General features: G+C 27.7%; 1 protein-coding gene across 2 annotated transcripts; it reads left to right on the top strand.

Annotated features, from left to right (window-relative positions):
• Positions 1-1,611: 1,611 nt before the first annotated feature.
• On the top strand, positions 1,612-11,139 carry LOC129907095 (ejaculatory bulb-specific protein 3-like). 2 transcript variants are annotated; one of them, XM_055983164.1, is made up of 3 exons: positions 1,612-1,863; positions 7,073-7,282; positions 10,839-11,138. In XM_055983164.1, exons 2-3 carry the CDS (start codon positions 7,093-7,095, stop codon positions 11,006-11,008), a joined length of 360 nt encoding a protein of 119 aa, XP_055839139.1. In that variant the 5' UTR covers positions 1,612-1,863; positions 7,073-7,092; the 3' UTR covers positions 11,009-11,138. The 2 variants fall into 2 exon arrangements, with proteins under 2 accessions (XP_055839139.1, XP_055839149.1); XM_055983174.1 differs by lacking the exon at positions 1,612-1,863 and adding an exon at positions 1,936-2,225 and having other exon boundaries at positions 10,839-11,139.
• Positions 11,140-11,830: the final 691 nt, after the last annotated feature.

The following is an 11,830-nucleotide window of genomic DNA, read 5'->3' as shown; positions in this document are numbered from 1 at the left end:
AACGCTGCAGCTCGTTATGGAGACAGACAAACACACTGACAGAATTGAAAAGCCATGATAAACAGAAAACAAGGTATGCTCAATAGATTTTTGATAGTTCGCTGTGATGCCATCCATCGCCATCTCGCACAGAATTTAGGCTTACTAAAAAGTACTAAAGTGAAAATTTTCGAACTAAAAAACTTAAAAAACTTAGTAAAATTTTTTCTAAAAAAAATTGTTACCTAATACTCTTTTTTACAAAAAATGTTTACTTTTGCAAAAAGTGGTGAATGTAGTTAAGGCATTTAAATCACCATAATGCTGTTTTTTGCGAGACACACTTTTTTCACAGTCTCTATTATCGTTTTTTTTTTTATATCTGATTGTTATCTTAAATTGCCTTTTTTTACGAATCCTGACCTTAACCTATATGTATAAGTAAATAAAAGACAACACTAAGAGTCCCACGCGCTACAGACTCTCTATTGGCAGACAGTTTTTATGGAAATTTTGGAATACTGGGTGTCCCAACACAGGATGTCTCAAAAGTTATGGCTCAATCTATTTTTTCTATAAATAAAATCTTGAATGAAGATTGCACCACCTATTATAGTAAACACACATTAAAGTAAGCATTTTCTTATATCCCACATGAATGATGTTAATGTTTAGTTTCCCATGAGCAAGAATAGAAACGTTTATAAAAATAACTTCAGAATACCATTAGGTATTATCTATACATAGACTGACTTCCAAACAATGATTTGAAGGAAAAGTCCAAAAAGATTTCACCCTAGTACACATGTCAGTTAGTAGGGGAATAATACTAAGTAGATTGTCTTTACATGTACATAAATGTACTAAAGAAATTCAAAAGAAAAATAATAATCCATCATTTAGAATCCTATATTAACCTATTATTACTTTTGAAAACATTTTTTTTATTGAGTAGGCAATATTGCTTAGGTTTTTACAAAAGCAAAATTTTGGTCAAAAATATTATTTTTATTTTGATTAGTAAGAACCAAAATTTGATAATGAGAAATCCGAAAAAATCGTGTCGATCTGTTTTATAAAGTACAAATTTCTCAATCAATGGATTGGTTGATATTTGTTCAAAAATTAAGCTCTGTTAGCAAAAAGTAGAAGTCGTAATTCTTAATTTTTTCAAATAAACAAATATTATAGAATAATGCATTCCATTTAAAAAGTTATACCACCTGTTCTTATTATAGTGCCCAACTGTCCTCACCACTGCTTGTATTAATATACTTACCTTTGAACTTTTCGTGTAAACATATCAAGAAAAGTGATTTTTGCGTATGATTTATTTTTTTTTTAATTAGTAATTAAAAAATTCAAAAATCCACAAATTACACAATTTGCAAATTAATAACTACTACCCAAAAGTTGAAAAGTTCAAAATTATCATTTCTCACATAAAAACAAACAAAAATAACAACAAAACATTCTGAACTATTAAAGATTTGTATAGAGACTTCATCCAGGTCTTGATCCAAAACCACAAGCCTTAACCAGAAGCAGCTGCTCAGCACATAATCAACCAGCACACCAAACCACAAAAAGCCAACAACAAATTACGAGACACTCTTAGCCGTGGTATATAAAGTCTCCGGGGTGTTAAGTGGTATTGTCATTGTCCAACTATCCACCGTCCCAGCCGGCAGCAGTGGTAGATTAATTTGGTAGAATATAATCTTTCTCTTAATTTTGTTTTGTGGATAACGTTGCTTTCGCACTTTTGGATTACAAAAAAAAAAAAAAAAAAATCACAACTTAACGTGACCAGAATTAAATTATTATCACACCATCATCCAATTTGGGACATCTTTTCCGCCTTTTTAAGCCGCAATTTTTGAAGTAAGTTTTTTGTTTGTCTTTTTTTTTTTTTTGAAAAAAAAAAAAAGAAAAAGAGTTTATTTGTCGTGTTTTTGTGTTAACAAGCGTGTGTCTCTTTGACTTTTTGGTAGTCAAATATTTGGATACAATTTTTTATTTGATTTGGGCTGATTTATTACTTTCGAACTGTTTGTGTGTGGTACTTTCTTTGGTGGCGTCTTTGATTTGTGCACGTAAACCGATAAAGCAGTTAAGACCATAATAGCGGTTATTGAACTTCTCCTTCGCTTTTTGTTACCAATTTGGTCTTGGCTTGGTTTATAAAGGGAAAACCCAATTTGTGTTACGTGATTTGAATATCATTAAAAAACTACTCTCAAAGTGTAAGTGCATGAACTAAATTCATATTTTCCATTGGAATATCGCGCTTTCCATTTTTTTTTTAATTAATTAGTAGTTCAAGGTTATCATATTGATTGACTAACTGAAAATTTATTAATACCTACAAATCTTTGACGTCATTTATCATGGTAGACATTTTGGAAATTTCCTAAAAATTGGTTGTTTTGACTTTTGAGCAAACAAAAAACAAGATAAGTGGTAGATTTTTTAAAATTTTTGCATATTTAATTAATTTGATGGTGTTTTGTTTGAGATCTAATCTAACTGTTTAAAAGAATAAATTGATTAGCGTATACCATCAGCAGAATTGATTAAACAGGTATAATGATAATGTGCTTCGGTGACTTATGATAATGACACAAATAAAAAAAATTCAAAATTTCCAATCGCCTGACCGGTATATTTAAATAAGTTTGCGTATGATAAATATGTGGGTAAACACTAAAAACACATCATATTTAATTCAATATTTAACCTCAAATAACCTTGAAGAAAACAAGGTGATATGTGTCCTTCATCTTATTTAATTTTTTTTTTTTTTGTGAGACATATTCAGCAAAAAATTCAAAACAAATCGTTTATCATTACGTAAACAAATTTAATGATTTTGCATTTTTCTTAATTCATAAAGAGAAATCTTGAACCCGGCATAGAATATTTGTAAACTTGAGATTCGACACTTTTTCTCAGTCACAGTTTGTGTTTTTTTTTTTGTTTTGTTTTTAATATTTCGCTTATACTACAAAATTTTGAAGGTATTGCGACACGTAATATTCAAAGCAATTGCAACTGCAGCTTTATTTTTCCAAAGAAAAAAAACTAAAACAAAAAACAAAAACATTTGAGTCTTGTGGGCTCTTTCCATGTATCTGTCAGATTTGTTTAAAATTTTTATAAACGGCAGAATTATTATACAGTACATAGTTTGGAATGAACATTTATGTATAAATCTTTATTTTCGACATGAAAATTTTATGAAAATTTCATTCAATGCAGGTACCTTTGTTTATAAAAAGTTTCTTTCATCAAGAAGTCTCTTTCGGCATATTACTATTTTCGTGGACTCTTTTGATTCTTAATTTTCATGATAATTATATCGCTCATGTCATACATATATTAAAATTCTCATAAAGGTTTGATGAATATTATTGTACATTTTTCAAAAACTAATTTTTTAGCTAACGTGCATTTTAACAGATTAAAATGCGGTTAGAGTTTAACTGACTTTAGGGCGTGCAAAAGAAGTTAAACTAGAGTTTTTCAGTGTAACTCCTAAGCTTTGTGTTCTCAAAAATCAATTTTTAATTGTTTTCGAAGCTATATGGATATCATTTTGTTCGTAGTTTTTTAAACATTTAATTCCAGTGATTTGATGAGTTAATGACTGTAGAGTTAAAAAAAAGTGATCTCGCACTGAAATATTGGGCTGATTTTTTGTGAGACTTCGAACACGTAGTGTAACTACAGATGGTTCAAGGAGGCACTCCAAACCCATGCCTATAATACCACTGAAACCCTTTATTATTCATCCAAATCCTTCACAACCTAAACCTAAGGGGCATCGAGATCCGAGTAAGATGGTTCGGCTTGTAGCATTATCATCCCGTTTAACCTTACCTAACAACAAAATTTTACTGGGAATAACCTTAGGTTCTTTTTCCAGTAAAAACGAGTTGGGAAAGATTGTTTTTTTAAACAATAACATCTATAAATTAAAAGCTTTACAGTCAGATTGATTTTAAGGCGTTTTCGTGAAAAATGTTTGCTTCACTTTTCATAATTCACACAAAAATACGACACTCAAATCTCTATCCAAAAAAAAAATGAAGCTGTCAATTTTAACGAGATTTTTTTGCAATGTATTAAATTTTAGTATGTTATTGTTTTTGTCTCCATGGTGTAATATTTAAATTATAGGAAATTAAAGAGTTAAATTTAAAATTAAACTTGATTCCTTATTTGAAATGTAGCAATTTTTTTTTACAACAATTAATTTAAATAAATAAATAAAAATATGGAGGTAGTAGTCTACTAATAGTAAATGTTTTGGTTAATCTAGTACTATTATGTACTCATGCTCTTCTTCCCGAGTAGATACGATTTGTATTGAATTCGTTGAAAGAGCGTTCCATTGAAAATCACTAGTAAACTACTAGTAGTACTTTGCCACCTCCCAAAGGAACAGCTCTATTATCCTAAAGCAATTTTAATTCAAAGCACCTGTATATAACCTGTGTAATAGCCTGTTTTCACTAGAGCCCAAATGAGATAATTTAGCGAATGAAATTTTCTATAGAATTTTTTCTTTATTTATTTCTTTAAATTTTTTGTAGTAAAAAAAAAAATTGGTACATTTCAAATAAGGAATAAAGTTTAATTTTAAATTTAACTCTTTAATTTCTTATAATATTAAATTTTGTTTTGATACATTAAGCTATACAAAACATCAGGAAAAACATAATAAGAGTTCCTCCACACTTTTTCATAGAGGAAACTGTTAAAATTCAGAGTAGAATGCATTTCCATCTCGCTGTCTTTTGTGCTAAAAAAAGATTAACAATCAGAGTTAATAAAATCAAACATAAAAAAAGGTGTAAACAAATGTCAAATCATTTGGAATAAGATGACATTTTTTGTAGAACTTGTTTTTTAATCCTCTGTTAAACATGGAATACACGGTGCAATTATCGTACCGATTATCGTACAAAATTTGAATCGCATTCGATAATTCTATTGTGTGTGTGCACCAAAGTATCCGCTGTACCCATATCGCACTGTCGAATGCTGATGATGGAAAACAAGAGGTAGTATGCGATTGATTAGATATAGATAAATTGATTAATTCACCTATGATTCAGTTTTTGAGATTAGGTATATAAAATTTTTTTAACTAACATCCAAATAATGGATAAAAATGAGAAAATTTGTTTGACAGATAATAAAATGGAAAGTGAATCGCATGGTGTATGTGCTTTCTTTCGATATTGTTAACGATATCGGTCCAACTCAAATCGCGTACGATGATTGTGTCGTGTATTCCATGCTTTAAACCTATGTTTTTATAATTTTGTTCTCAAATTTGAGATACGTATGAGTTTATACTTTGCAAGATAGATAGTATAGAAAAACTTTTATTTAAGGAAATCATTAACCATACATTTTTAAAAACAGAAAAATGATATTTTTCATTTTCAATTGACTTAAAATAAAAAATTTCTTTTTAAGAAATTTGTATCCTTCTTTTTTGTCACATTTTATATATTTCTGATCGCAAAATTAGAAGAGCAGTCTACATAACTAATTCAAAAAGAGTGTGCTGATATACTTGTAAGTTTTCGTATAACTTTCATATCTTTAGACACAGATTTTACCAGCCATTAGTAGTTTCTTACATATATCCTTCAAGTAGCTAACAGTAGCTGATTCAATTAAATTTAATATACTTACACGTTGCTACTCCAGAATACACTCCTGTTTAAAGCTCCAACAACTGCTTTAAAATTCAATCCATACAAATATCCAAATAGGGCTTAAATTACTTCCTTGTTGTGTATTGCCTGTAAATCCTTGAACTCATTCTAAGGTACTTCTAGTGAAATGTAAAGTGACCCAATTTCTAAGAATTTGATCTCATGGGAAAATCACTGAAATAATATGGAAAAGTATAACTTTTGTCATTCAAATATGTAGGCACTTAACTTCAATTCCAAATAGAGGGTGTGGAATGTTAAGTTGAAAGTTTCTAGGGATTAATATTGTTTTCAATTTGTGAAATGGGCTTGAAATGGATTTTTTAAAGAAGTCAAACATCATTGGAATATTAATATACCAAATTTTAATTTTCAAAAATGATACACTAAATACAATAGACAAAATTCTCATAAATGGCATTCAACAAATTTTCATCTTACTACATTTAATGATCAATTGGTCATTAATTGGAATAAGATTAAATTTTCCTGAGATCTCGAATCCAAATGAAAAAAATATAAGATATTAAAAAAAACTTTAAGAAATTAGCTCTCTTCTCTTGAATTGAAATTAATTCTTTTTTTCAACTAACTCACTGAGCCTTAATTGTCAATTTGCAGACAAAACACCTTCGAGTCACAGTCTACCAAATGAATGATTTTTAATGATACCTATCTAAATCTTTTATCATATAAATTTCATTGTGTGAGCAAATTTCTGTGACATCAAAAACTCATCTTAAAAGTTGTGTTATCTTTGGGGTCTAATGACTTTCTAATTTTTGTTATTTTTCCTTCAAGACATAAAATGTCTGGACATGAAAATATAAATCACTCTCATGTTTCTTGCAAATACTACTAATAACCATCACCAGATGAGTATTTAGCAAAAAAAAAAAAAAGACGAAAAATATCAAAATTCAATCAGGAAAGTCTGAAAGTAATTATAAGTTTAACTACTTTTAGGATACAAAAAGGCAGCACCAGCTTTTGCTTGCTAACTTGAGCTTACTGGATGGCTCTGATAGGAACAAGTTTTGTTTTTTTTTTTTTTAATTTCAAAAAAACTTGTTGCTTTTAAAATGACCTGTTTTTTTACTTTTGTTGTTGTTTAAGTTTTGTTGGTGTTATTATGTAACTGGGGAATTCACACAAAATTCATAGGATGATGAAAAGATGCCAAAGTTTTAAGTATTAATACAAAAAAAAAAAAAAAACAAAAAAAAGCAAAAGGCGTAGTTGGGGTTTTGTCATCGAAAGGGGGTTCTTTTTAATGAATTTAATTTTTTGCGTATAAAATAGAACTAGCTTTAATTTTATTTAATTAATTTTTTTTCTTTTTTCTTTTTTTTTTTTAGAAACCTAAAAAAAATCAATCATGAAATTCACCTTAGTCCTCTGCGTTTTGGCTTGTGCTTTGGCAATTGCACATGGTGCCACTCAATACACCAGTAAATTTGACGGTTTCGATGTGGATATGGTTCTAGCCAACAAACGTATCCTGCAAAATTATATTAAATGTTTGAATGATAAAGGACCATGCACAAACGAAGGACGTGAACTAAAGAGTAAGTTCAAATAAAAAAAAAAAAAAATAAACAAACATGCATACAAATTATGTACATACAAACAATCTGCTGATGCACATGCAAATTTTGATGTAAATAACAACACACAACGAGACTATTTCGAATGAAATATGATAAATTGGTTGTTTATTTGTTTTTGTGTGTTTTTTTTTAATTTAACACATCACTTATATCAAACGACGTATGGCGTATACGTAATCAATTTGTATATTTTTTTTTATTAAATTTTAAAATTGCCTGCCAGTTCAGAGAAAATTTTCACGTCAGTTGACAAATTTTTTTTTTTTTTTTTTTTTTATTTACTATGAAACTATTTTGTTGGCTTGTTTTTGCTATTGAAGGGTTTTTTCTCTTCGTGGTTTTTGTTGTTGTTATTGTTTTCCTGTTTTTTTTTTTGTTCGTGTTGATAGGCACCAAAATTGGATTTATGTTTTTCTTTCCTAGATGACCATGAGCTCATCTGAGTTGAGCATCTGAATTGAAAAATTCAATATTATATCCAGTTTCAGTTTTGTTTGTTGTTGTTGTTTTTCAAATAAAATATATGTACAAACGTGAGCTGAGCAAGGTCTTGGGCTATAATAATGAATATTCATGAAGTTGAAATAAAAGCCAATATATGAATACGATATATACTTTTAGCGTAGGTACCTTTGGGAATATATTAATTCAGGACTTTTGGCAGCTGCAACTGAGTAGAATAATTAATTCCTTTTGTTTATCAAAACGAAAACGGAAAAACGACGTGGTGCAGTGGTCGCACGACACGACGACGATGGATGCGACCATGCACATTTACAGACACGAGAGGATACTCTTTAGTGGAATTTAAACCTTAATACTTTTATATTAATAATTTAATATGTGTATTAAGTGGAAAATTTTACTATTTTGTATAAACTTTTGTATTAATTCTGAGAATTTTACAAGTTTACGTTAAAATCCATTAAATTTTTTTTTATTGAAATATTAAGTGAATATTATTTGTGTTTATCGCTTTTTCTTGTTGATTTTTACGAAGAAAATGTTTGTCTGTTAGACCAGTTTATACCATTCAAGAAATAAATTAAAAAATTTCGTTTTACTACTGCAAGGTGATTTAAAAATGGATTAACTGATAAATTTTGAGAATTTTGCAATTCCTTAAAATCATTTAATCAATTGAAAGATAAATTCAGTGCGTTTACTCGCTAGTTTTGTTAAATTTTATAAATCGAAAGTATCAGGGGCATTTTTCTGTTTTAATGACAACAATTAAGGACCACATTCTTCATAATTTGTTGCGTGGTTTTCAAGCTTAAATCAATTAAATGAAATCTGTTATAATATAATACCTTATCCTTTTTTATAAACATTTATTTAAATTTAATTTTAATTGTTTAACCAATTTTTGCTATTCATTGGATAAATCATTTTGTTGAGATTTTGTAGAAGAATTTCTATGTTTTGGTGTTTCTTTTGAGTAATTGGGCATTTTATACCAATTAAAAAATAAATAAATAAATATATTTATATATCGTCATCTGATTGCAGTAACTAAGAAACTTAAACTAGGCATAAACTTGATTTAATCTTGTGAATCTTTTGTATTTGAATTGTACATTCGACTCGTTTATACCAATCAGAAAACAGTAATACATGTGATAAGAAATAGTGCAATTGATCTTACAAACTTACTTCAAGGATGATATCTCTATAATTCAGGTACTTATTCCTTCATTGCTTGCCTTATACCACTTTATACCAATCAGTAGATAGGAAAATAAGTTTCTTATGACAAAATTTTATAATTTAACTAAACAACAAATTTTTTTAAAGCTTTCGGGACTAGTTTTTATAATATTTTGTATTATCCCAGTGCCAAATACTAGTTTATAGAAATCGTCAAATAATGTAAGACAAATGTAAAGGAATAATTTCTGAATCTAATAATTGTTGATAATTACTTTTAGAACCATAAGAAAAATTGTAGAGACGCATATTTTGTGAATTTATTTGTATTCGTTTTATGAAAAATATTTCATTTTTTACCTAACAAATTATTTTTTTTTTATTTTTAAGAAGAAATTTTTTTTATATTTACCATTTTATCGAATGATTAAAATCTCATAATTCAAAATTTGTTTTTATCAAGCAATCATTTGTGATATACAATAGTATTATTTTCTTACCTAACGTATTCGTTTTCTGTGTTAGAACAGTTTATACCAGTCAAATAGTATGCAAAAGATATTCCAACATTTTCATGAAATAATGGAAACCAAATTAAGTATCAAAAGTAACCATTTTCTATTAATTTATATCACAACAAAAACATTAGGTACTGTTAAAAAGGAGCCAAGTTCTCCTATGTTGAAATTATGCTGGCACAAAAAGTACTGAGATGTAAAAGTGTACCAAGTTCTAAAGTTTGGGTTCAAATTCGTATCAATAAAATTTTGATTGTTCTCTTGACAATTTTTCTTTTAATTACCGATTTTTAAAGTTATTTCAAACATTCCAAAAGTATATTCAAACATTCCAACAATTTGTGTTATAACACAAAAGTTTTAGGCTTGTTTCTTTGCAAACTTAATTTATACCATTCAACAAAAATGTAAGCCATGTCAAATTTCTAATATTTTCTACATATTCTCTGCTCAAACAGACGAAAATAAATAATAAATGAAACAATATTTCATCATTTGCAATCTAAATATGAAGTTAATTAAGACTAATTTATACCAATCAACAAAAATTTAAACCAAGTTAAATTTATCAATAATTAATACTTATTTTCTGATAATAAGTGAGAAAGAAACAAACCAATACTTTGAAAATGGGTACTGGGTACATATATAAAAAATAATTAGAATAGATGCTTGAACTCTTGTTTATACCAGTTAGAAATAAAATTGTGTATTCACCATTTTAAAACATTTTTTATTCCCCAAATCAATTATTTATTTAAAAAATTTAAACACCACAATCGATTATAAATTTATTTAAATCCCTTAAGCCATTTACCATGAAATGCTAAATAATTGCATACATTAGGGAGGATATTTTTTTTTGTATCAATTATTCACAGCAAATTTACAAAACTTTAATTTGCATATAAATTTCTTATCATTCCATCTCTATTTATTATGATTTTATATTTTAGCTTAATATTTGCTATTTTTTAACTTTATTTAATTTTCATGCATAAATTATTAGTATATTTTCGGCTATGAAAATTGTGTGTTAGCTTCCATAGATGATGTTTTTACACTTAATAGGATTTTATTATTTGCATAGATCTACATTTGAATTTTTCTATCTCTATCTACTATTTGAATATAAATTCTCTTTCAAAAAACTAAAATAAAATTCCATTAAAATTTCCATTTGTAGCTATTAAATCATATTTGCATTGGAAAGATAAATAATACAAAATGCATGCATGTTTGTTGTTGATATAGAAATATAAATGCAATGATTTGCATTTTTAACTTTAACTCGTATGTACAAATAAAATATTGATTTTAATTTTATTATATTTTTTTTTTTGTAGAACTCCTTCCTGATGCTTTGGCTAGTGATTGCTCCAAGTGTACTGAAGTCCAAAAGAAAAATTCCCAAAAAGTTGTCGAACATTTGCGTAAGAATACACCAGCAGATTTTGATAATTTGTTGAAGAAATACGATCCAAAGGGTGCTTACAGGGCAAAGCATGGTTTGTAAATTATTATTTATAATTAATTAAATTTGTGTATACAAAAATTGATGTTTTGTAAAATTTGTAAAAAAAAAGAGAAAAAATAAAATATTTTTTTGTATAAAATCCACTTAAAAAATAAACGTTTTTTTTATTATTATTATTTTTTCTAATATTAATTCATTAAATAAGCAGTGAAGAGTCAAAAAAATTATACTTCTCTTGAAAGCAAATCTGTATCTATACCAGTTACAGACACAAAGTGAGAATGAAATAAATACTTAATTCTGTTTATTTTTATTTTCTGAGGTTCCAGACGATAATATAAAATGTACGATTAATGAGGTATAACCTAAGAACTGTCATGTGTTCTATAATTGTCAGAATACAATGTCCAACTTGTTGGCATTAAGAGAGGCACAAAGGCACTTAAATAGTTACGATTATGGCTAAAGGCAGGTTTGTTGGCAAATAGCATGTTAACATGTTAACGAACTGCTATAGAAAATTTCCGGTCGTAAAAATAATTAATTAATGGGTACGAGCTACGTACAAATAGAAGAAAGAACTCTCAGAGATTAATGCCTGGACACCAGAAGTATTAAGAAATAGTAAGACAATATGTAAGTAATAAGATCCTTTATTGTTATGGTAAAAGATTAACTAGTAAGTTCTTCATTAAAAAAAAAACTTAAGACCTTAAAAATAAAATGCACGACTTCAAGTTTTTTGCTTCAATTATGAAATTAGACGATTTGTTGTTGCTCGTTAGTGCATGAAAAAATTAGCAAACGATAGTTTTCGATAAAATTTAATTTCATTCAATCTATACGAAAAATTCATTTCGA

The sequence above is a fragment of the Episyrphus balteatus genome, chromosome 1 (genome assembly GCF_945859705.1).
Source record: "Episyrphus balteatus chromosome 1, idEpiBalt1.1, whole genome shotgun sequence".
In the NCBI taxonomy this organism is placed as follows: domain Eukaryota; kingdom Metazoa; phylum Arthropoda; class Insecta; order Diptera; family Syrphidae; genus Episyrphus; species Episyrphus balteatus.
The sequence above is the reverse complement of the archived record's forward strand: the minus strand, read 5'-3'. Positions and strand labels throughout refer to the sequence as shown.